At 34.0% G+C, this 25,607-nt stretch overlaps 1 protein-coding gene across 1 annotated transcript in view; it reads left to right on the top strand.

Annotated features, from left to right (window-relative positions):
* The first annotated feature begins 3,520 nt into the window (after positions 1-3,520).
* LOC145682028 (uncharacterized) overlaps positions 3,521-25,607 on the top strand; it is an 80,143-nt gene continuing 58,056 nt past the window's right edge. The window contains exons 1-5 of the mRNA XM_081753630.1: positions 3,521-3,611; positions 4,441-4,652; positions 8,460-8,627; positions 17,955-18,116; positions 24,934-25,095. Of these exons, the coding sequence (XP_081609756.1) occupies positions 3,521-3,611; positions 4,441-4,652; positions 8,460-8,627; positions 17,955-18,116; positions 24,934-25,095 (795 nt within the window). The remainder of the gene's footprint in view (positions 3,612-4,440; positions 4,653-8,459; positions 8,628-17,954; positions 18,117-24,933; positions 25,096-25,607) is intronic.

Here is a 25,607-nt window from a genome sequence, read left to right as displayed (position 1 = left end):
CCAGTACATTTGAATAAAATTTATTTTTTTAATGCCTTGAGGCATCTGTGGTGTATATTAGGAATTGACTTAAACTATTGCTTTTGCAAAAATCCGCTTTAAGCCCGAAACAGAAACATATGAAATTTTCGGAAGGCATTGCTATTTTCACTGCCAGCTTTTCACTTTAGATAGTGTATATTCACAACGGAGGGGGGTGCACGTGCTCCGGTGCACCCCCCTTAATCCAGACCTGGATCCAGATATATAGTTGAATCAAATATTTCCAGTGAACGATATATTGTTATACATTTACTGGCAGTATGAAGAATGTTCCGGTTCAAAATCGTAATTGTAATGTCGTCCTCGGAGCTTTTACTACCTATCAGGCGCGATTGGAACTACATAAATATTTATCTCTCTTTCAAGTATAAATCTTGTACTTCGACACTGATTCCATTATATTTATACAACAGCTGCCTGAATCTATCATAGAACCAGAGCACTTTATTGGCTGAATGACGAATGAATTGCAAGATTTTGGAAAATTATAAATAAGAAATCCGTGTCTGATGGATCCAACCAATACGCCTTGAAAATTTATGACCCTAACACAAACATAACACACTACGTGTATAAAATTTGAAGATTTACACTAGAAGCCAAAAGTTAAATTTGAATAGCTTGGAACAAATTATTTTAAATAATTTCAAGGAAGATTTCAATTGAGACGCTTCATAAAATTTTCACAATTCGAGATCATAATTTTACCTAAAGAAGAAATACAGCCTCAATTATAAAAAAGTGTCGATTCATAGAAGATACATACGAAACTGCCCCATATGAATACAAGAAATCCCAAAGAGAAAATAAACATGTTGTATAACAGCCATATACTACCTTATTCTTTCCTCCTACACCATTCCCTTTTCTTTCATCACACAAATGCAAGAATTTAGGAGAACCAGCCATCCATCTCAACTATAATCAGAGGGCAAGCTGTTATGTCGAACTAGTCATCTCTTTTTCTGTTCCATCTTTGGCACGAAACCGAGGTGAATGTGAGGATACAACACATTTCTTCCAATACAAAGCGGAGATCTACTGTGAAACGAGAAACGAGAGAAACTGAGAAATCCCAGGCACCCTTTTAAAACTTTACACGTGCGAAGAGGAATCACCGACATTCGCCTCAATTGCAAGATCTTAAAAAATATGTACAAGCATCAAGAAAAATATTTTGCTAAAATATATGTTACTTCAAAAAAATCTGTATTTTATTTTCCATCCCCAAAATTCGAATTCAATTTTTTTCTGAAACATTTTAATAGTAAAAATGTGTGTATACTAAAATTTCAAAAAATAGAATTTTCTGAAATCTAAAATATTCGGAATATTCTGTTTTTCACCTACTGAAATTTGAAAAAAATATTTCAAATTTTTAATTCAGAAACTTTCAAAACTAATTTTTTGTTAAAAAATCTAGCTGTTCTGATCATCACTAAAATTCCAGATACAATTCGAACTTACAGAGTACACTTGCCTAACATATAATCATAATTATATAGGTGTATAGTTACTTCTCAAGCACACTGTATTCGAAACACAACTTTTGGTTCATTTTGCATTTCATTATTGCATTATGATTTAAACTGACTGTATCTCAACCACGAATAACACACTGTATATAATTTTAAATTGTTATGATAGAACTTGTCTGCATATTGGAAACAAAGGAATGACATTGAAACATTCTTATCTTGTTCTAAGGTATACAGTTCCAATTTAAAAAAAAAAAAAAAAAAAAAAAAAAAAGTTGTTTTAAAGAAAATCGCAGCCTGATAATTGACACAAATGATTAAATGAAAGCGATTGCACAGTTAATAGTTAATGTGAACGGAAATACTATTAGTACACACATTAGGAATTCACAGATCTGCCCTCAAGTTGATGTATAAGAAGGTGATGTAAGTGGTAGTAATCCTAAAATTACGATTGCGGAACTCCCCGAACAGGGTGTTCTAAATACATGCAATACATCTTAATAGTAAGAGGGCCACCCCGAAGCGAAACAGCAGTGTTCGTGCGCTCACATGTGGCCATGATTGGTCAATTTTCTCTGGCATTTGCCATCCGATCAGCTTGGGTCTAGACACTTCCCAGTGCATCACAGAGGCATGTCTCCCCAAATGGCGACCTACACGTGCTGTTGGGTCCGGGAAGAGATACAAAGTATCTCAGCGTGTACGTGGTACCTCAACACGTAAAGGAGAGGTAGTCTCGTATTGCTTGGGCGATCCTACCGGGAAGGGAGAGTCAGATTCCTGTCTGCTAGGAGGACCAAACGGAAACGGGAAAGGTCCAATCCCAGATACCTGGGCAACGGTACCAATTCCGTGAAAGGGAGGTAACCCTGTAGGATATGGGCTGGCTCCAAACTCAAATGGTGACTTAACACGTACCATTGGATCCGGGATGAGATGCACAGCATCTCGACGTGTGTGTGGTACCTCTACACACGGCGGTTGCCAGTTGAACGATAGAGGTAGGCAGGGCCGGGACACGAGCCGCCTCGGGCATTGCCTGGGGTTCCCGGATTGGGTTGGACTCTGCCGGGTTGTAGTCATACCGTGGGATTCAGTAGCACATGGGAACTAATCCCAGGAACCTGGGTAACGTTGAACATGTGCGGGAGGTGAGCTCGCCTTATAACGCTCGGACACCATGCCTTCAGAGTATGGTAGGGCCTTACTCGCTAGCAGGACCGCCTCCACCAGTAGGTTAACTGGTAGGCACTCAGGACTTCGGTCTGGCCGCGTAGTGGGCGTATCCCACTTCCTCAGTGAATGGGGGTCATACACTTAGGTGCCAAGATTAAGGGACAAATCTTGGCGGTGCACTTGTGCACGTGGATTTAAGTCCAAGCAGAGCAACCACGGGCGGGGTGCGTTACATTCTCGCGGAACCCGTCCATCAAATAGACCGAACGGTCGCGGGCTTGTTCTCCATGCATGCAATTAAGCGTGGATTAGTAGACCACTAGCATCAACGTGTGGAAACTTTCTCTCTTCTTTCGTATATACTACCTATGAACCACTGACACTTGACGCTCCATGCAAGTAAAACGATAACTTACAACGATCATTGCAGATATAGCAATTCCCCACACAACTAGCCTTATAGTGTTGTGTCGGGAATTCGCCTGAAAGCGTTGTCATAGTGAAACGTCTGTTCTCACGGTCTTTTTCATCGATTTTCCTACCAAGTCATCGTTGACAATAGAAGGGTGACCACTCCGGGCTCATCGTGGACATTAGTTCGACCCTCATTAAACATCCTTATCCATTTTCTCATCATTCCATCAGTCACTGCATTTTCACCATAAACACCTTTAATTTGACGATGAATTTATGCCAGTATCACGTTCTTTGCGTTTAAAAATCGAATTATCGAACGAATCTCACAGTCGGCGGGATCGTCAATTGTTTTAGACATTTTAAACTTGCACTGTAAACAGACAACACTACACAGAGCAACCAAAATGGCGTCAGTTGAGAGCAGACGAACAAGGACGACTAGTGCGCATGCGCAAAACGCCGATCGCAGCGCAGCAGCGGTGGGAATGCGAAATGGTACTTTCTTTTCGGATACGCCTCGTAGTTCTATTAGTAATTAATATGATGTAATGATGACAAGAAACCTGGTTCGCATATGAACTTTTTAAAGTAAATTTCCTTCGCAAGAAATCTTCGTTTCATAAATCGATAGTTGAGAGCCAAAGGGGTATAACTGCCGAATTTTCAAATTCTGATTTTTGAGCTATGAGGACATGTATCATGGATTGAATTTTGTTGTGACAGAACTAAACTTGAATTGTAACTTAAATATCGTTTTCAGAGAGCAACACAGACATTATTGTGAAAATAGAAACCACCACACTTTTAAACTCGATTTTCTCAAGGGGGCGCGGTGGCTCAGTGGTAGAGCGTTCACCTCTGGTGCTTGGGGTCCCGGGTTCGATCCCAGCCCCCGCCAAGTGAACTTTGTGGTGGACAAACACCGTGCTCGTGGGTTTTCTCGGGGTACTCCCGTTTCCTCCCACTTTCTTCATTCCACCATTTCACTCATCTCTCATTATCACCGTCTCCTTTAGCCTAACCGGCATAACCGTGGGACGTAAAACTCAAAGATTTCATTTTTTTTCGATTTTCTCAAATCGAAGAAGCAGTTACGCCCCTTTGGCCCTCAACCATCGAAATATACTATTGAAATCTTTTATTACAAAGAAATGAATAATGGTCATTAGTGAAACAAAAGTATATATATATATATATATATATATATATATATATATATATGCCAGGGAATGGTAAATTTGATTAATTTGAAATAACGTAATTAAACTATTGATCTTTCATTGAATATACTTTTTCATTGTGTTTTGTTTAATACATACTACAGTTATATCAGCGACTAAAAGTCAGGGAAGCCACGACAAATCAAAGGACTTGTCTTCAGTTAATCAGCCAGGAAATGAAAGTAAAATTGTAAATGAAACTAATTTCAAGAATATTGGTGAAAACCAGACGGAAGATAGGATAAATAATACCGATACAAATCAAAACCAGACAACTAATCAGAACGGAGGACTTCGAACAACAAACTATTATCCTGTAAGTATAACACATCAATTTTCAGATGCTCTAAAATCTAGTAAAGTAAAGTGCTCTAAAATCTATTATATTCAAAGTTTAGTAAGCCTAACTGCTGAATATGATATATTTTTATATCTGAAACGCTTTCAAGCTCCAAATAATAATAATAATAATAATAATAATTATTATTATTATTATTATTATTATTATTATTATTATTAGTAGTAGTAGTAGTAGTAGTAGTAGTAGTAGTAGTAGTAGTAGTAGTAATAGTAGTAGTAGTAGTAGTAGTAGTAGTAGTAGTAGTAGTAGCAGTAGTAGTATTAGTAGCGATAGCAACAATAGTAGTTGTTTGTGCCATTTTCAATTCTTCTCAGAACAAATCTTCCTAACAATATATAATCAGTTCTTAACCAAATAATCTTTCAATTAAATAGAAACAAATTAAACTTCAATTAATTATAGGAAAAAGCAATTACTTTTCTTGAGAAATGCAGGATTGATATCTTATCCCTGTATAGTTCCAATAAAACATTTTAATTGCACTCACATTTATAGATATACTGCAGTTTATAGATAAGTCTAGAATTTAATGTAATCATTATAGTTTAGATTAGAGTAGTTTGATCTATAGTTAGGAGAATCTAGTTTTGGATAAATTATTCACTTGGAGCGTAATCGCAATGCGTTAGTAACTTTCTGTCTTTAAAAAACATGTTCACTTTCGTTTGATACCATTGTATAATATCTTAACTAATCGTGGGCTATAGAAGGTTGTAGTAGATTTCAAAGCGTTTTGAACATAAATTAAACTTACATTCGGTCTTTCCGCTTGTTGAAGTAGCATAAAACGCCAACACTTGAAAAATTAAAATCAAATAGTCATTTTTGAAAAATATATAAGTATGACTTTCAATTTAGTACGATTTTGAAATCATTTGCCAGTCGTAAATTCAGAGGATGAACCTAATGATTGTTCTGGTCTTCCCTGCTTGTCTAGTGGTGTACGCGTTTGATTTGGATATCCAGCTCGAGAACATTGAAATTCGAACGCATTACGGAGGTTTGGATTCCATTTAAACTTACGTCCATGTCTCATATGTCCTTGGTACTGAGAACGGATACTGAACTTCAACAAACAACAATAATGCTTGTTCTGTCATTTGATTGCTGATCATACTGATTGATACTGATTATCGTGTCCTAAAGAAACATGTTCTATGTAATAAAGGTAATTGAATGCAATTTACGAATGAACACATTACAACTATTCGTCAGTTAGTTGTACAAATTAAAAACAAAGAGGAAAGTGTTTTCTTGAGAAATTTCTGGCGTCACTGTATATGTGGCTTACATATTGAAAGAGTATGTTGGAATATGTAGTCCATCACAGTAATAAATAAAAAATAAATGTAAATAAATAAATAAAAAGAATCCATGGCCATTATACTTATTCCAGCATATGACTCCCTACATAGCTATTTCAGCTGATACATTTTTCACAAGGACCGACGGTAATTTATCAGTTTCTCTTCCTTACATTACAGAAAAATCGAATTACCATTCGAAATCACATTTTATCCTTCTATAAATAAAGCACAACTCAAAGAACATAATATTTCTTTCTTTCTCTACGGGGCTTCAAGTTTCGTCTATTCAAGATTCGTCTAATACCTCCTAGCTATGCAAACATCAATCAAAACGATGACAGAGTTAATTTTCTTATTAGGCGAAAGTTTTAATTTATTTTAAAACTTGATTTAGCTCGCATACGTTGGTAGTCCTGCAATTCATTAATACTGAACATTTCCTCTTGAAACCATTTTCACGTTCTTATTAAATAGTCCAGTATGTAAGGAAAACTTTTGACAAGCCCAGCAAAAATTAGTAGCATAATGAAACTTAAAGGATAGTTTCTCTTCATCAAGTATAGTAATATCCTAAAAGGAAGTGCCCGAACTCCCTCTTGAGCTTCATCCAATATCCAATTTGGCCACTATCATCCACAGAACAACGATGTTTTCCTTGATTTCTGACTTTAGGTTCAGTTCTACGATCTTTGAACTTATAATAAAACATTTTGTAAATAAATAAAATTGTACATGTTGTATGCTCGCACTTGCTCTTGTGCGTAAAACTGAGAGAGAGTGGCTGGTGTGAAATAAGTCTTCTGTATATGAAATATCGACAGAAAGCCAGTACCTCATCATCATGCGAAGCATAAAAGAGTAACTGGAAATGCTATCTCATTTTTACTACTTCTTCAATATTCGTAGTAGATTTATTGAATATATTCACAAGCTATTACGATTCACTGTCTATCTCTTGAGTAGTTTCTTACAAGTTTTGTTCTCTTTCTGGAACAGAGACAAAGTAGTGTCACTTCCTTGAAATCTATGTAAAATGAGTATCATATAATCCATGTTTCCTCCTGTAATTTCATGTATTTAAACATTTTGGCTAGTTGATGAAATCTGCCTTCTTTATGAAAGAGTTTTTTTAAAAAATATCAGAAAAAAATACGCTTGAAAGAAACAGATGCAAGATTAATCGACACAAAAATACACAACCAATGGACACAAACCCGCGATAACAATGGAGACAGGACTATTAATCGAGCGGAAGCACTCCAAAATAAACAAGAAAGTAGAGAATCCCTATTTGGATATATACATATTTTTAAAAAAGAGCAAACGGAAAATGAAATTGCAGTGTATCAACTCCAAAGGCAGATGGGACGCGTCGCTAAATCGAGGAAAGCAAAGTAGTATCGCCTTAATCGACATATTGCGGAACTGAAAAGAAGGCTTGAATTACAAGAAATAGATAAAATACAGCACGTTGATGCAGTACCTCACTGCAAATTCATTTACACATGACTAATGATTATTAGTGTTTTGTTTATTTTATAATTTATGCAAACTCCTGTTGGATTTTTATCACTTCATTTTATATTTTCTGTAAAACATTTTGTAACTTCATGTAACATTATTACAGCTCGATGTCAAACTCAAACTATTTAGTCATATACTGTAATTGTACTTATGCTGTTTGAATATGTACTTTTTATTATTATTATTATTATTATTATTATTATTATTATTATTATTATTATTATTATTATTATTATTATTATTATTATTATTATTATTATTATCATTATTATTATTATTTAATTTAGAAGCTCCAAATTTTGTGTCATTTCTTATCAGTACTAAAAACATAATTTCGCATTAGGCAAATCTTGATCAAGATTTGCCTATACTTTCTCTTGAGTTAACACCTGTAAATTCCATTGCCTGAGGTTATTAGGCAAATTTTGAATAGGCCGAAGTTGAAGTCATTCTTTCTCTACTATAAAACTCAGAATGTATAGAAATGTACATTTTATGAGTACAATGATAATAATAATAACGTTATCAAGGAATAGTTATAAGAATTATGAAGGAAAGTTTGTAAAGACATATTTCTTTTCTTTTAATTGTAGGTTAATCAAAGTATTTTTCAACAACTATTTAGTACATTTTTCATTCTCTATATCATGTGTGACGTTTCGGTTCGATTACTGAGTTTCATTTTTGAAATAAACATATTGACAGGTTAAAGTTTACATTCGGCTACTAAGTTTACATTTACATTTGTTAAAGTTTACATTTGACATTCGGCTACTAACAGATGACACTGTAAGTTCTATTTATAAATAATAAAAAAGGTGCTTCGTTCCTTGAATTTTTACAGTAAATTTTGCGTTATGATTTGAAAAATAATGTTACTTCTGCTGTAACTTCAACCCGTCGATATTATATATATATCCTTCTAATTTAGGCAAAATGTCCAACTCCTACTGGAGATTTTCCAACACCAGGCAACTGTTCCACGTTTGTAAGATGTATTGGCGGAGTTCCTAGTGTCATGAAATGCCCTTCTGAGATGCATTTTAGTCCTACCACCAGAATGTGTGAGGCATTAGAAATGGCAAGATGTAATGTTAAGGTAACTTTAAATTTCATATCCAGATATTATATGACTTCTTACATTTTATTTCATTATTGTGTTATGTTTTCTTTACGGTATTTCACTGTCGTTGAATTTAGTTGTGTTAATACTCTTATCTAGAATTCACAGTTTTTTTTTCTCCCAAAACTTTTTCTCAAACATACTGTTTCATCAATTTTATCTAAAATAACTTTTATGTTATCATTCTGTAGATGTTGAGATCACCACTTAATGTTCTATTACTAACAGGTGGATATATTTTGACTAAATTTTTAGGAATAGTATTCAAGGCTTTAAAAATTTCAAATATAAAATAAAAGAAGAAAGAGTGCTTGAAGTATGCAAAAGAATGGAGAAGTAGTATGCAGAATTAACCTCTACTTAGTTCCCTTCGAGGGTTTGTACATTTAAGAATAGAGCAGTACTATTATTTTCCAACAGACCGTAAATTACATTTTGTAAATTGATGTCAAACTATATAATTGTTCACTCATAAATATTTAAATTTTTAATTAACAAAAATCAAACATTTTATATTCCACTCGTGCTTTATTTACTTTATTTACTTTTCAAACAGACCTGACTGCATTTATCAACAGTGTTGCACTTATACCTTAAGTAAAAAAAAATACTACACTGATTATAAAGGCAATCAGTGCCTTTGAAGCGCCTGTTAAAATAAATAAAATACAATGGAACACCCAAATTTTAATTTATTTAATTACAGATATCTCCGTGAAAATTATGTAAAATACATAAAAATGAATTTTGTTTTAACAAAATAACAATAATAAGTATATGAACTACACATTTTAATATTACACTCCTTCAGCTAAATGAAGTAATTTCAGGATTAATTACCAATAATAAAATACATTTCCAGAATTGCAAATTCTTAATTCTTTATGTGATAGATGGTTTCTAATAAGAATTTTTAAGACTTTGAACGAAGAATTCAATTGAATTCTTATTGGTTTATTTTTCTTTAACGTCTCATGATTATAATCCGAGGCAAAGGAGAAGGTGATTATGACAAAGAATGAGATGGAATGAAGAAAGTGGGATGAAAAAGAAGAATCTCGAGTAAACCAACGCTCATGGTATTTATCCACTACAAAACCCACTTGAAACGAGCTGAGATCCAACCAGGTATCCCACGCACCAATGATGAATTCTTATTCTGTTGAAAGGTCGAAATAACCACTTATATAATTCCCTTTATTCCCTTTACTGAACCAGACAATAATTACAATAAATAATTATTGTAAGTTAATCTCAACTAAATTCATATTTCTGTAGTTCAGTCCGTAACATATTGAGAATTTTGTGTTCCTTTAGTTTTTCAGGTTTTTCAAAAGTAGTTTCCACCATTCAAAATAAATATTTTAAGTTTTGTTATATATGTCTTTTACTACAAAGAGTTTTTAATACAAGAAATTTCAATTAAACATAAAGTTTAACATTGGTTTCAATAAGAAGTTCAAGAACACTAAAAGTTGAAACACTATTTGATTGTTACATGCCGAAATATAAAATTATATCAATGTGACAAAACAATTTCTTTTTAATTTTTACATTGTTATACTTTCATAAATACATTATAATTAGACATTACCCGCCTTATGCAGAGTCGTTTTGACCCATGATTAGAGTACTACTAAAAACCTGACTACTACAGGAAACATATGTTAGTCGAACTCTTTAGTATGGCACTAATCACGTTACAAAATGACTCTGGATAAGGCCCTACAAGTTTTGAAAAGACGTGAAATTAAATTTACGTTCTTATTAGAGAAGAAACACCTCATTCAGTTTTTTTCCAAATGGTAAAGTACCAAGGACTGACGACACGTTACCATGTTGGATAGAAATAACTAATGTTCTGTATTAGGAAAGAATTAGAGCCAATTCTCTGGAAACGCAAGAAATGCGTCTTCCTACCTCCCTAAGAAAATGAAGGCTGCTTGCGCCGCAAGTCCCACTAGTCTCGGAAGCAATTGGGGTCGAAAAATTGTTCAAGAAAGTTGTATTTTCTTTGCTTTTCAGCTTCTCTGCGATTAGCAACACCTCCAGCGTTTATTACAGGCATAGGGAAGCTTTAATTAGCAGCTCACGTAAAGTCCCATAATAAGGATTTACCTCTCATTCATGGAACCAATGTCATGCCATCTTACCGCTTTCCATCTGAACGGCAGCAGCCAGAAGATTTCCGTATTGAAGAAACTTTAGCAGTGTTAAAAGCTTGTAGTATTGTATCATTAACAAAGGAGGGTTGGGCGTCTCTACTGGCGCTCTTCATGCATGAAAGGCAATGCAAGCCATGTTGGTTAACCTGTTCCCCACAAGCTGGACACCGATGTGGTTCACAAACAGCTAAACTTAAACATAAGGCAACAGAAATTTGAAAACTTTCATTTGACAAATAAAAGTTTAAAGGCGGGGAAGGTATTGCAATCAACCATGTACCTGCTTCGGGAGATGAGGCAGCAAGAAACCTGGTTTTATGTTCCAAAACAACAACAGAATGTAACACATTACGAAAGTGAGATGCAATTGGTATATACCAAGATAACTGGTAACACCTTTTGCTACTTCCTGGGACTCTTTATCTGCTAAACTTGCCCATGTATTAGATCCTTCCTCAATTCCCCCATTTTGATCCAAACAATAACCCTGTGGAAGGAGAGACTCAATTAAACGCAGAGATCCATGGTGAGACACTAAAAATAAAGAGATCACCAAGCCAACGGGTAACATGCTTGCACCCAAGAGTCATCATTTAAGGAGCAGTTCAGAATTGATTCAAGGCCAGCTTTTAGAACAAGATCATATTTTTGCAGCAATGAAGTCTTCTGCCAAGATAGAAAGCATCATAAAAAAATGAATTAAGCTAGGGATTAATCTAGGGATGGGATCAATAGATGCCCATAAAAGGATAAAGACTGAATGGGATAAAATTGAGAAAAGTCCAGATAAGAACAATTCTAAATTAGATATTTTATTCAATAGCATGTTAGTAATTGCTTCCGATGTGAGAGCAGCACCTAGAAGACAAGCATTCTGAATTATTAGAAGACGTATGACCGGAGCAGCCTCATTAAATCTTCTAAAGATTTCGTCGAATGTGGTTTGATTTGAACCGAAAAATAATCTTGCATTTAGAAAAATTGAGATGTAAACCCAAGTGAAGATGTCTTCTTATTTACTTTTCTTATTTATTTCTTATGGGGGAATAAAATGTTCTTAACCGGCTCACGTATTCTAAAGCATTTTTTTTTTTTTTTTTTTTTTTTTTTTTTTTTTGTCGATATTCTGCGCCAAATATTTCTAATCGCTATACCGCTGCGCCGAATACCATCACCCTTCTTTCTCAAACCTGTAAGTTTTTTCACCGAAAACAACAGGCGAACTTCCATAGCTACTTTTTCCCAAATAATTAAATTAAATATATAACAAAAGGGTTGTAGGAATTTTTCCTACGATTCCAGTATTTGGCAAAAAAAAAAAAAAAAAAATGTCTGAGAATTGAAAGACGAAGCCCGTGTAGGCCTGCCGCGCTGCTTGACAGAAAGGAGTTAATTGCATTTTGAACCTCAATAGCTGAAACTCCTTGAAAAATGTGTTGATCATCAGGAATATTCAACGAAGTGAAATTGGCAGGGCAGGTTGGATGCTTCTCCAACAGGTCTCAAACACAGAGGTATCCCGGGCTGCAACCATATCATCAGAGATTTAAAGATGGACTGCTCCATGGACTGCTCCATCGGTAAGTTTATTCTCTACAACTTGAAATTAGAAAATTTCTGGTTGAATCAAGATTTATCGATCTTCGTTAAAGGCCAGGTTAAAGTGTCATGACCGATATTGCACCAAAGGTGAACTCGTTGCTTCACCCAAGAAGTCAGATTCTTAACATTATCTCATTGTTTGGAAGCACTTAAAGCAACAAATGGGAGACATTAAGTTTTGTGTATTTCTCAATTCAGTTTCAATACATACTGATTATAATCTGAAATGTATATTTCTTTTAAAGTTTTATAATTCGTACTCTCAATTCATTTAGAAGATATGTAGCTTGCATACGCATATTTAAAAAGACAGAAAATATATCTTTCTAAATGAAGTAGTTAAGTATTAAATAGTAAAGAATATCAAATATAGAAAATTATGATGAAGCTCTAATCAGTGAAGAAAAGAAAAGATAATAGATAGCGATGTGCTGATTTCAGCAATCGATTCAGGGTCCCAAGAGAACTCTACCATTACCATCCACAACCTGTCAAAACCAGAAGTGGTTGGAATTTATTAGTACTTCCGGTTTCAGTAGTTATTTCTATAGAAGGGAAACGGTAAGGGATATCGAAAGACGGTATTTGACAGACGTTCCGCGTCTCAAGAATGTATTTGGCTCGATTATTGTTTACCAGTTGAACTTTACAATTATTTCATTTCAACAATGATTGCATAATGAATAAAACGGAAATAGTTAGCGACAAACAGATTTTTGATATGCATTCAGTGCCAAGAGTATATTTCGTCTCTGATTTTATGCCTTTATCGCAAAAGTACTGGAGAGGTTTCTTTTATCGGGTTTTCTAAAAGTACTGAAGAGATTTGAGAAATTCCTTCGGGTCTTATCCTAAACGAAGGGAAAATCCTAATTTACACCTCCTCGCAAGAGAAAGTCGGCAATGTCTTGTGCGTCCAACGTAGATGAGGACCGACTTACTCCCGATATAAGGAGTCACCCTTTACCAGGTGCCAACGGCCTTCTCGGATGGTGAATGAGCTGTTGGAGTTCAGAGATCCTTCTTGTAATTAGGAGGGGGAAATGTCTTAAAAGACAGAGGAACCACAAGGTGGTTAACGATATTGAGATGTGGAAAGGAAATGGGAATACTACCACATTCTTTTTTCCAGGAGGGACGAACGAGGAGAACAAATACAATAATGGGTCTTCCTGAGGTAAAATAGTCTCCCGTTCGGGTCTCCGGATGAAGACTAATCCGGAAAGAATCATTAAAGGAAAAAATAATATTACTTTCACTAATAATAATTACTTTCATTCAGTATAGAAGCCTGGAACGTATGAACTTTAAGACGTGCGTGTAAACTTGAAATTTTAAAAGTAGAAATGTGTAAATATAAAGTGAACATAGTGGGTATGAGTGAAGTGAGGTGATCAGAGAAAGGTGAAATATTGTCCGAAAATTATACAATATTCTATCCGGATGGCGCTAAGGCCGAGAATGGTGTCGCAATAGTAATGAGAAACGCAATAATAAAAAGCGTAACCAAAGTGAAATGCTGTAGTGGCCGCTTGATATTTGTAAATCTACATGCAAAATCAGTGGATACTGTGATAATTCAAGTGTATATGCCAACAACCGACCATAATGACAATGCAGTAGAAGAAATATATGATGAGGTTAGTGACATATTGCATCAGTTGGGAAGAGGTAAGGTCAATACCACAGTAATAGAAGACATTAACACCGTAGTGTGAGAATGAGCTGCAAGTAAGGCGGCGGGATCATTTGGACTAGGTAGGAGAAAAATACGGGGCCAAATTATTATTGACTTCTGTAGGCAACATGATATGGTGGTGACAAATACGTGGTTTAAGAAACGAAACACCAAGATCTACACTTAAAATAGTCCAGGAGGTAAAAAACGCTACAAAATGGATTACATTGTTGTCAAGCAATGTTTCAGTAATAATGAACTATACGTGAAGACATAATTAGCAGTGGACATTGATTCGGACCATAATTTTACAGTAGAGAAAGTGCAAACCTGGTGAGAGTCAACCAAGAAAATGGGAGTAGAAATTGAAAATGGAACTTAGTGGAACTAAAAAGTATGGACAATGATGTGAAAGAAGAGATTGAAGAAAAATTCTCTGCAATGGGCGATAGAAAATAACTAGGGAGAAGTTAAACAGATTCTACTAGACAAACTTAACAACAATATCAACAGATTGGAAAGAGCACCGAGAAAATGGGTAACTGAAACGATGCTTAACAAGATTGAGAGATGCTTTTGTTTTAGTTAGAATCGTATCAGAACGAGTTCTTGACATAAAGAAAGAGTTGTGTTTGTGCTTCGTTGAATGGCAAAAAGCTTTCAACCTTGTCAATTGGGCCACACTTCTGAAAATATTTGAAGAAATCGAGGTCAACTGGAGAGAACGACGACTCGTTCGCAACGTATACATAGGATGTTTCAAGTTGCGCTTGAATCAAAGAGAAACCAATATGTGGAGTCAGACAAGGATGGAAGAGGAGTCAGATAAGGACGTAGCATGTCACCACAATTATTCAACATTTACAGTGAATGATTAATGAAGGAAGCATTAATGGGAATTGGAGATTTCAGGATTGGAGGGCAGATCATTAACAAGGTCAGATGACAAGGTTATTATAGCTAGAACCGAAGAAAAACTACAGGAGATAATGGACAAAATACTTGACACTGAGAAACAATATGGAATGCAAATTAATGTCGAAAAACCTGAAGTTATGAGAATATCCCCTATAAACACGTCCTTAAGGATCAGAGTGGAACAAACAGAACTTGAATAGGTCGATCATTTCAAATATTTTGGAAGTATTTTGACAAAAGACGCTTTCTGCACTAAAGAAATCAGGGCAAGAATTGTTACAGGCAAGGAGGCACTCAATAAGGAAAGATCTTTTTAACTAGCAGCTTAATATTGGACTAAAGAGGAAATTGGTCAAATGATACATGGAGCATTGAATAATATTGATTGCTGTATGGAGTATTGATTCAGGGACTTGAACATTACGGAAGTTAGAGAAGAAATATTTAGAGAGCTTCGAAATGTCATGTTGAAGGAAGATGGAGAAGACAAAATGGACGGGGAAAGTAATAAACGAAGATGAACACATCTTGCGAAGAAATTATCTTCTTCATACCGTCATAAAGAGATAGATAGAAGGAAAGTGAGGAGTAGGGAGAAGAAGAACACAACTGATCGATTATTTGAAAAATAGAAGAAAATATTGGGAGTTAAAAGAGGAAGCCGAAGATCGAGAAACTTGGAAGAAACATTTCCAGGCGCGAACCTAAAAAAAAATAATTGTAACCGGAAGTGATATACATGAATTAGTTCTCTCGGTTTTAATGTTAATCTCCATAGAGCAAGAACAACAAGAGATATCGAGTAATGAATAATGGCTTTTTGATATGGATTCAGCGTCCGAAGAACAAAATCCATGTTTGATTTTTCCTCCTATTGTATCAGTAATTACTTCAAGTTTGAGTATTCTGAAATTTGAAGTTTCCAACGTCAGAAGACGTCCAAAACCTGGCTTATTTCACTGTAGAACATTAGAAACAAATATAATGATAAACTTACCCATTTGGAGTATGTGTGACCTTTATAACAAACTTTGTGTGGTTGATACAAGTATTGATATATTCAGAATATCCTTCACTAAATTTAAGCAATCAGTAAATTCTTTAAGTGACAGAATTAATAATTAACAAGTCATTAAAATTATCACTTCTGTGCTTATCCTTCTGTTACATGTTTATCTGTTCTTATGAATACTGTAATTGGGCATATTTACCTGTAGTATTCTCTATAATAAATAAATATTGAATTCATAGTTCGGAAGTTTATCGTGGTTTCACATTGAGAAACGAAACTCACTTGTTATTTTTACTTATTTGTTCATATTCCCGTCTTTTGAGAAAAATGAAAGAGAAAGAACCTTCGCATTTTTATTAGAAATCAAATAACAATGGAAATGGTCAAATCAGGAATATATATATATATATATATATATATATCATTTGACCATTTCCGTTGTCAAGAGGGGAGAGCTCTAAAGATATTACATTCCATTAATACAACGTTAAATAAATGAAACATATGTAATCAAGAATTGAAACAGGAATCAGATAGAAGTTAGTTGATTCTTTATACAGACGGGCAGATATAAGGATATTGGGCAGACCTACTTTATTTCGGGAGAGAGGAGGAAAGGTCAATATGTTCTTTTTCTAAGTCTCATTTAGTGCTTTTAAAATATATTTTTATGCGTATTGATTAAGTTAGTTTTTAATAGGAGGCTCAACTTTTATTATTTTCGTAAGTGGCAAGAACTTTATTTTTTAATGGAACTTCCTAAAATACATTTAGTTTACAAGGAAGAAAAATTATTCTCAAAATGTTCAATGTTTGTATGTGATTTTCATTTCAAATTTTTCATCTTAATATCCTCTAATATTTTATACTTGTTTCATGCGAACTCTATTTAGGACAATTTTAAACCTATTTTCGATTGATTTTTCTTAGCAAAATGTGATTTGCTTCCTTATTTTACTACAGAAAAAGTAATTAGGCATTGTTTATAGTTCCACAGGGCTAAACGTTTTCGTCGTTGCAAACAAATTTTATGTAGATAATCACACTTGAGAAATCATGTTAGAACACTCTTTGGAAGTTGTGTAACACTGATTATTAATTTAGTGTTCTCATGAAAACGTAAACGGTTCCTGTAGCAAATGTAAGATAGTGTTTTGTTAGAAATTCTCATAAAAATCAAGGAATTCATCAGAATGTAAGAGAAAATTTTAAAAATGTTTGAAGTAAATTTAATCCTTGTGAAATAACCAAGCTTGGTTTGACATGACAGTGTGGAGACATTTTCTTGTAGAAGTAACATATTGGCTTAGCCTATACGTGTAGAAGTTCTATCATAATGTAAAACTTGCTTCTCACAATCCAAATTAGGTCAGAGAAGTCTCGTACATTTGTAAAGAAAGCTTGATGACTTGATCAAAAAATATCGATATTCTTTTCGTAGCAAATGACTGCTCAAAATATTTCTCTAATTCGATTTAAGGTTATCTATTTATTGACAACAATTAGAAATATTCCACTCACCGGATATTTCATAAATGTAAGCTCCACCAGTCACGGTTGTTTGTTGCCGAAGTATCTCTGTCAAAAAGCAGAAAATATAAAATTAACTAAGTATTTGTTGTCTAAGTGTCTGATGACAAAAGAGCAGAAATTTTTAAACCAAGTAGTGTTTACTATTTAAATATCTCCAATGATAAAAGGGAAAAAGTATGATATTAATGAAATGTTTGTTGTCAAAGTATGTCTGATAATAAAAAGTAGAAAATACGATCTTAACCAAGCATTTACTGCCCAAATATTTGTAATAAAAAAGCAGAAAATATAATCATAACCAACTGCTGAGTTTCATATCATTTCAATTGCTCTTGTTTATAACGTAAATTTATCATTTGCAATCAAGTTAAAATATTAAATTGCTTTCTTTGCAGTGTCCTGAACGCAATGGTTTCTTTGAGGTACCTGGCGAATGTGGAAAATTTATACAATGTACTGATAATAATGCTACTGTTTATGAATGTCCTAGAAATATGCATTGGAATAAGAAACAGCAAATATGTCAACATCCAGTTGAAGCTCAATGCGTTCCACACGTAAGTCTTAACATCACTTAAAATTAATATCTACTTTTATTTATTTATAACATGTGATTTTACTTGACTGTTTACGGCGGAGAAGATTAGATTAGCCGTAGCCACAAATATGAGCTTAGTTATAGATCTGAGGATGAAACCGAAGAAATCTGCAGACATAATGAAATCGTGAAGAGGATCCTGACGTCGTAATATTGGGCATTGCATAATTTGCAAGAGTACCTAACATTGTCATAAATACTGTTTCTCCTATGCAAACATAGCCAATTTAGACATACACTTCCATTAACCATCGATGACGAAAATAAAGTAACAATAAAACTTGTTTGAATAAATCGTGCTACACACATTCAGTTTTTCAAAAAAAAAAAAGTCTAATATTCTAATAGAGAAGCGTTTATAATCTAAAAAGTTCAGTGGAAGAAAGTTGACTTACAGTTTTGACGAAAATCTCTGCCGCTACCGAAATGGGAAAAAAGTGTTATCAACTTTATATGTAAAAAGCCACTAGTGCATCAAGTGTATAGTATTAAGAAACTGTCCAGAAAATAAAAGTAAGGGATTTTCTGAGAGCTAAAAGACCTGTCTTTCGTTCTCTCTTGATCTTTTTTTTTTTTTTTTTAATACCATCAACGACACTGAATTCTCTTTCTTTCCCTTCTCCCTCCTTTGATCAACATAGTGCATCTTTAGCTGCTGTTAGTAATAGCAGGTGATAGTTTCAAATAAATATACTGTTTGAAGAGAACAAAACAATATTTCATCCAAGATTACCATGTGCACCCCAGTTACTAAGAGGAAACAATGTACAACAGATCAACACCTATGATGCTTAAATTGTTTTCTCAAGGATGAATCGAACGAATAGCGTGGATATGGCCAAGAGGGAATCGTGAAAGTAGAATAGGTGTCTGTAGAATACAGTTTCTGTCATGAAAGAGATTTCTAAGTTCATTTTTACAACCACTATAAAGTTCACGTTTATGTCTACTTCATTTCATATATTAATAATATGCATAAGCTAGTATGTTGGTGAAACTTATGCTTTCTTGTATTCTATTGATGACAGATACTAAAATGAGTCATAGCTAGGTAGTGAAAAATATGTACACAGGTCATATTACATATTAGGTCACAGGTGTATGCATGTATCTTCAAAGGAAAGCCAAAATGAGTAAAGAGAGAAAAGCAATATATACACTAGAATCCGTTCATTTTTACAGTAATAAGATATTATATAAATAAAAGAGTTTGTGATTCTTATTCTTTTTTTAAAATTAATTTACTACCAAATTAATAGAGAAATAATACAATGTTTATCAAACAAGTTCTGTTTATAGCACATATACCTATGTAAAATCATATTTGAAAGATTTCGCTCTTACATACCAGAAAGCAGCAAAAACAGTAGATTGAGAGGAAGAAATTAGAAGAAAAGATAAATTAAAAATCGAGTATTCAGATTGAAAGAGAAAGAAATTAGAAAGAAAGATAAATTAAAAATGAATATTCAGATTGAAAGAAGAAGAAATTAGAAGAAAAGATAAATTAAAAATTGAGTTCAGATTGAGAGAGGAAGAAATTAGAAAAAAGGTAAATTAAAAATAGGGAAGTAATTATGGAGTGACAAGTTGGACGCCTTATTGAAATCCAGAGCCAGCTGACAATAATGCAATGTTGAAAGTGAAAAGAGTTTAGTGAAGTGGAAAGAGAAAGATAATCCCTAACTTGTGGGATAGGGTTAATCGATAAGAGTGCATGGAGAAGAGAGATAATTAATGATGAACTAAAATTATATAATTACGGAACGAATTAAAAATAAGGATTGTAAATACAATATATAAATGAATATAAAATAATAATGGAATAATAATAATAATAATAATAATAATAATAATAATAATAATAATAATAATAATAATAATAATAATAATAATAATAATAATAAACGATTGCAAAGATAAAAATTGATGTATGAGAAATAAAGTGAATGTATTAAGGTGAAGAACTCTTAAATGGTTAACACTGTCTCTTTCAGACGGACGTGGAACTGTTTGGGAGGAGGTTTTTAGGATAATAGCATAGAAAGTGTAGTTGAATATTTGTTTGATGAGTTGTGTGTTCTGGAACAGATAGACGGGAAATTCGAGCGCTGCAGGAATATTTATGAGTGTAGCTGGTATGAAATAAAGAGGAGCAATTTTCTCCGAAGTGTGAGGCTAGATAGTGGGTGTATTTAAAGATGTAAATGAAGTGAAACTATTCTATATTTTTAACCAGCGAATTGTTGAAGTGCGTGCGTTATCTTTGTATTGAGATATTACAAAGCCAAACTAGTGTCGAATATAGAACAATATTTATATTTGGGTTTATGGAGTTTTTTTTTTTTTTTTTTTTGATAGATGTGTGAGGTATTACCAGCTGCATTGCTACCACAGGTTGCGTGCTTTGTGCAATCTCTATCTGTATACTTCCTAAAGAATTTTGAAATTATTAAAAGTATTATTTGAAGAAAATAATATCATTAGTCTTAGGTATAAAACAATATTAATACATCTTTCGAGAATTCCTATTTAAAAATGGAAGGAGAGACAGTTTGTGTTTATGGCTGTATGAACGCTATAATTCGACCTATTAGCATTGGATATATGGAAGGTATCTTCTGCTCCTTAACTTGAAAACATGCACTTATATCTATATTTCTCATATTTTCTCGTATTGCCAACAAGTAGTTTCAGTCATTTGATAATCTTAAGCCTACTCCCTTTGTGCTTACGAATTCCACCACGTAGCTAAAATTTTTGAAAGAATTTCACAAGAGCATAACCAAGATAAAATCGAGCGCAACAAATATTAAGAGCGCCATGGTTTTAGGAAATAGGAAATAAGACAGCAAACTGGAAATAACTGGGACGGTAAGTAGCTTGTCATAGTATCAACAACTCAAGAGAAACCATATGACAACTTATTTAGGGAGTACTGTGGAAAGCTCCAAGGCAGATTGAATGAAAAAAAAAGAAAGAAAAAGAAATCTTCGTCTAATTTGAACTACTCGCTAAGCAAAACAATACGTTTCTTGTAAAAATAATAATAAATAATAAATAAAACGAGTGTAACAGTTTCGCCAACTATCCACTTTGGCTTCATCAGACCCTCTGATGAAGCCAAAGTGGATAGTTGACGAAACTGTTACATGTTGATATAACAGGGTGTAACAAAAATGCATGGCCAAAAGTGACTAAGTGATTGCGCACATCCAAATAAGTAAAAATGTTCCTATAAACATGGGTCTGATGCCGCTTTGTTTCCCAGATACAGGGTGTTCAAATGTCGAGCCCCTCCACTACATGACTCACTATGGGGAAGTGGAAGGAAATGTTCAATATTACAGGAATAATAGAATCAAGTGGAATTATACCTGTGCAAATACATTTACACTAACATAGAGAATTAAACTAATCAGCATTTGAGGTTATTAGGTTGTCAGTCTTGCCAACCTGGTACAAAGTGTTATGTTTTCAAAACTCACTAGACGTCTACACGCTAGCATATGATTGCTGACATCAAAAAGTTCCTAAACATGGGTCAGATTTCGCTTCGTTTTCGAAAGACAAGGCGTCCAAGTGTAACGTCAATTAACGGCGCACAATAGGAAACAACGGTTCATAGATCACAACTCTTGCATAAAAGTGTTATTGTGTCGTTGCAAATGAATGCAAATGAGAATAACTTACGTATGAAGCCACAAAGTAATTGAATGTTAAAAGCCACAAAGTAATGTTATTGAGTAACAATGTTGCCCACTTCGTATAAAGGTCAGAGTGTATTTGCCAGGGATCATCCTAGTAGTGAGAAATACACCAGAAAACCGTTTTTGGGATAAGTAGCAAGAGGACTCGAATCCGCACCTCACTTCAGTGTTTCTTCCGAAGTTTATGTGTAATATAAAAGAACGCTATGGCCTCCATCGAATACCTTTCTCAATTACTAAACTTTGGAAACATGTAGTAATCGTGATCTATGAACCATTGTTTACTATTGTGAGCCGTTAAATGACTTCACATTTGGATCCCTTGTCTTTCGAAAACGAAGCGGAATCTGACCCATGTTTAGGAAAGTTTTGATGTCAGCAATCATATGCTAACGTGTGGACGTCTAGTAAGATTTGAAAACATAACACTTTGCACCAGGTCGGCAACACTTACAATACAATAACCTCAAATGTTGATTAGTTTCATTCTCTATGTTAGTGTAAATGTATTTGCACAGGCATAATTCCACCTGAATAGTATTATTCATGTAATATTGAACATTTCCATTCATTTTCCCATAGGAGCAATTGGAGAAACTCGACATTTGAACACCCTGTATCTCGAAAACGAAGCGGCATCGGACCCATGTTTATAGGAACAGTTTTACTTATTTGGATGTACACAATCACCTCGTCACTGTTAGCCATGCATTTACGTTACACCCTGTATATATATTTAACAATATATATTTAACAATAAACGTATTGCTTTACTAAGCGAGTATTTTAAATCAGATTTAAGTCTGTTAAAAGCAAAGTTTGTACAATGGAAATCTTTCAGTTAACGTCCCACGATTATGCCCTTCAGGCTAAGTGAGAAGGATGATTAAAGCAAGTGAGTGATGATGAAACAATTGGTGGAATGAGAATGTGGGAGGAAACGAGAGTATCCCTAGAAACCCACAGACGTGATACCACAAACTTACTTGACTGGGAAACGAATCTCAGATTGAATGGATGAAGAGACAATATAGCCATTAAACAACTCTATGGAGACGTATCAGTGTAAAATGCGGGTAAGTTATAAAAAGAAGACAATGGTTCAAAATCAAATGTGCCTAAAACATGGCAAGTTTGCTCTGTTTTATCCTATTTGGTGTCGTTATGGTAAGAATAAAAGAAGAACAGAGGAACAGAAACAGGTTTATCTCGAAGTTGAAGTACTCATTTGAAGAGAAACGTAAGAGCAATTAGATGCTGAAACAAATGTACAACACAATAAACCTTACAATAATTCATGAGAAAATGAATCTCTGGTCATCTAGTAGAACAAACACTAGAAGACAAACAAAATTACGAAAGAAACCATTTGAGAGAGCAGAAACATTTAAATATCTGAGTTCAGAAATAATAAAAGATAGTCGAATAAGAAAAGAATGCTAGGAATAAGATTGCTAGGAGACTACAGGAAGGGTGAAGATTTGACCAAAATGTGAAACATCTGATTTAGAATCGGAATATATCTAGAAAACTTAAAATACTACTTTATTACACGTGCTTCATACTTATAATAATCTACGCTGTTTTTCAGTCGATAGTAGTCTTTTGCAAATGATGACATTCTTTCAAACGCAAGAAACCAAGGCTGTGCATGTCGCCTCATTTTTAATATTAAAAATGAATATCATTAACAGATGAGAATAAAGATCTTTGATTCCCGTTTGTTATTCTGTGGAACTGGTAGTTTTCAATCAAGCCCAAATAAATAACTTCCTCTACAATACAAATAAAAAACAAAAGCATATATAAAGGGAGTTCTTACTTGTACACATACTAAAGTTATGCTAGGAATACTAAAGAATATAAGTCCGAAACTACTAAAAATGCAGATCAAATCGTCTTATGAAAGCTTATTTAGTTTTAAAACTTTCAAAATATACATAATACAAATATTATTTTTATCATTATTAAGTATTAAGGTTCTGGGACTAATTTGGATTTATTTTATTTATTATTATTATTATTAGTATTATTTTAAGGTTTGGGCCTGAAAATGTTTCTTCCACGTTTTCCGATCTTCAGTTTCTTCTTTTATCTCCAAATATTTTCTTCTATTTTTCAAATCATCGATCAATTGTGTTCTTCTTCCTGTTCCTTGCTTTCCTTTCATCTTTCCTTCTATGGCGGTATGAAGAAGACAATTTCTTCGCAAGATATGTCCAATCAAATTGGCCTTTTTACGCAGAATGCTGGCTAAAAACGTCTTCTTCTCTCCTATCCGTCTTAAAACATCTTCGTTTGTTACTTTCTCTGTCAATTTTATCTTCTCCATCTTCCTCCAACACCACATTTCCAAGTCTCCAAATATTTCTTCTCTAATTCCATTATGTCCAAGTCTCTGACCCATACAATCCAATGCTCGATATATAGCACTTCACCAACTTCTTCCTTAGTTCAATATTAAGCCTGCTGGTTACAAGTAATCTCTTCTTATTGAATGCTTCTTTGGATATCGCAATTCTTCATCTAACCTCTTTGGAGCAGTAAGCTCTCTCGTCAAAAAACTTCCCAGATATTTGAAATGATCGACCTTTTCAAGTTCTCTTTGTTCTACGTCTTCTACTCTGACCCGTAAGGGCGCGTTTTCACGGGATATTGTCTTGACTTTCGATTTTCCTATGTTGATTTCCATTTCATATAGTTTCCGATCATCAACTATTTTGTCAATCATTTCCTGTAGTCCATCATCGGTTCTAGCTATAATAACCGTATCATCTATGTATCTGATCTTGTTAATAATCTGCCCTCCAATCTTGAAATCCTTGATTCCTATTAATGCTTCGTTCATCAAACATTCACTGTAAATGTTGAATAATTTGGGCGATATACTACATCCTTGTCTGACTTCTCTTCCAATCTCCACAGTATTGATTTCTCCTTCATTCAAGCGCAACTTCAGACGTTGTCCTATGTACAGGTTGTCCTATGTACCGAATGCAATAGTAAAGCTATAATTTTAAATTATGAACATAATTATGCAGTGCTTACATTCTCCTTTACTTTTAGTGTACTTATCCAGAAGCAGTATACCCAATACCAGATTCATGTTCAGCATACATTGATTGTGAAGAAGGACGTCCAATGGTTCAAATATGTCCTCCAGGTTTAGCATTTAACTCAGAAAAAGGAACTTGTGATTATGAAGAAGTAACTACCTGCATGCCAGAGGTATGACTAACTCAATATAGAACCTATATGTAGAATACCCCAATAATGTGCAAATTCTATGGAATTATCATACAAATAATATGTGAAAAATGCATATTAGGAACTATTTCCTTTGTGTGGTTGTCAGTGTTCAGTTATTCTAATTATTCCGCAAATATAAACTTATTGATAATGTATATATCAGGGGTATAGAAGCAAAACCTGCTATATCCATTTTTCAATTTTGTCAGGAAACGAAGAAGAAGGGACTCCCTTATGTTTCAGAATTGCTGAACTTTTTTTTTTTATTTGTTTGTTTAGTGGTCACTACTTAATGCAGATGAGTGAAATCTACCACTAAATAAAAGAAGTTGTACAACAATTTTGAAACATAAGGACGTCACTTTTCCTTCGTTCCCTGACAAAATTTAAAAATTGATGTAGCAAATTTTGCTTCTATACCCCGATATAATATCACATCTAGATCAATAAGTATTTTGTATTCAAAATAAAATGTGTATAGGGTATATAAT

The sequence above is a fragment of the Thermobia domestica genome, chromosome 3 (assembly GCF_964235325.1).
Source record: "Thermobia domestica chromosome 3, izTheDome1.hap1.1, whole genome shotgun sequence".
NCBI lineage: Eukaryota > Metazoa > Arthropoda > Insecta > Zygentoma > Lepismatidae > Thermobia > Thermobia domestica.
Note: the sequence above shows the minus strand (reverse complement) of the source record. Positions and strands in the feature narration are given on the sequence as shown.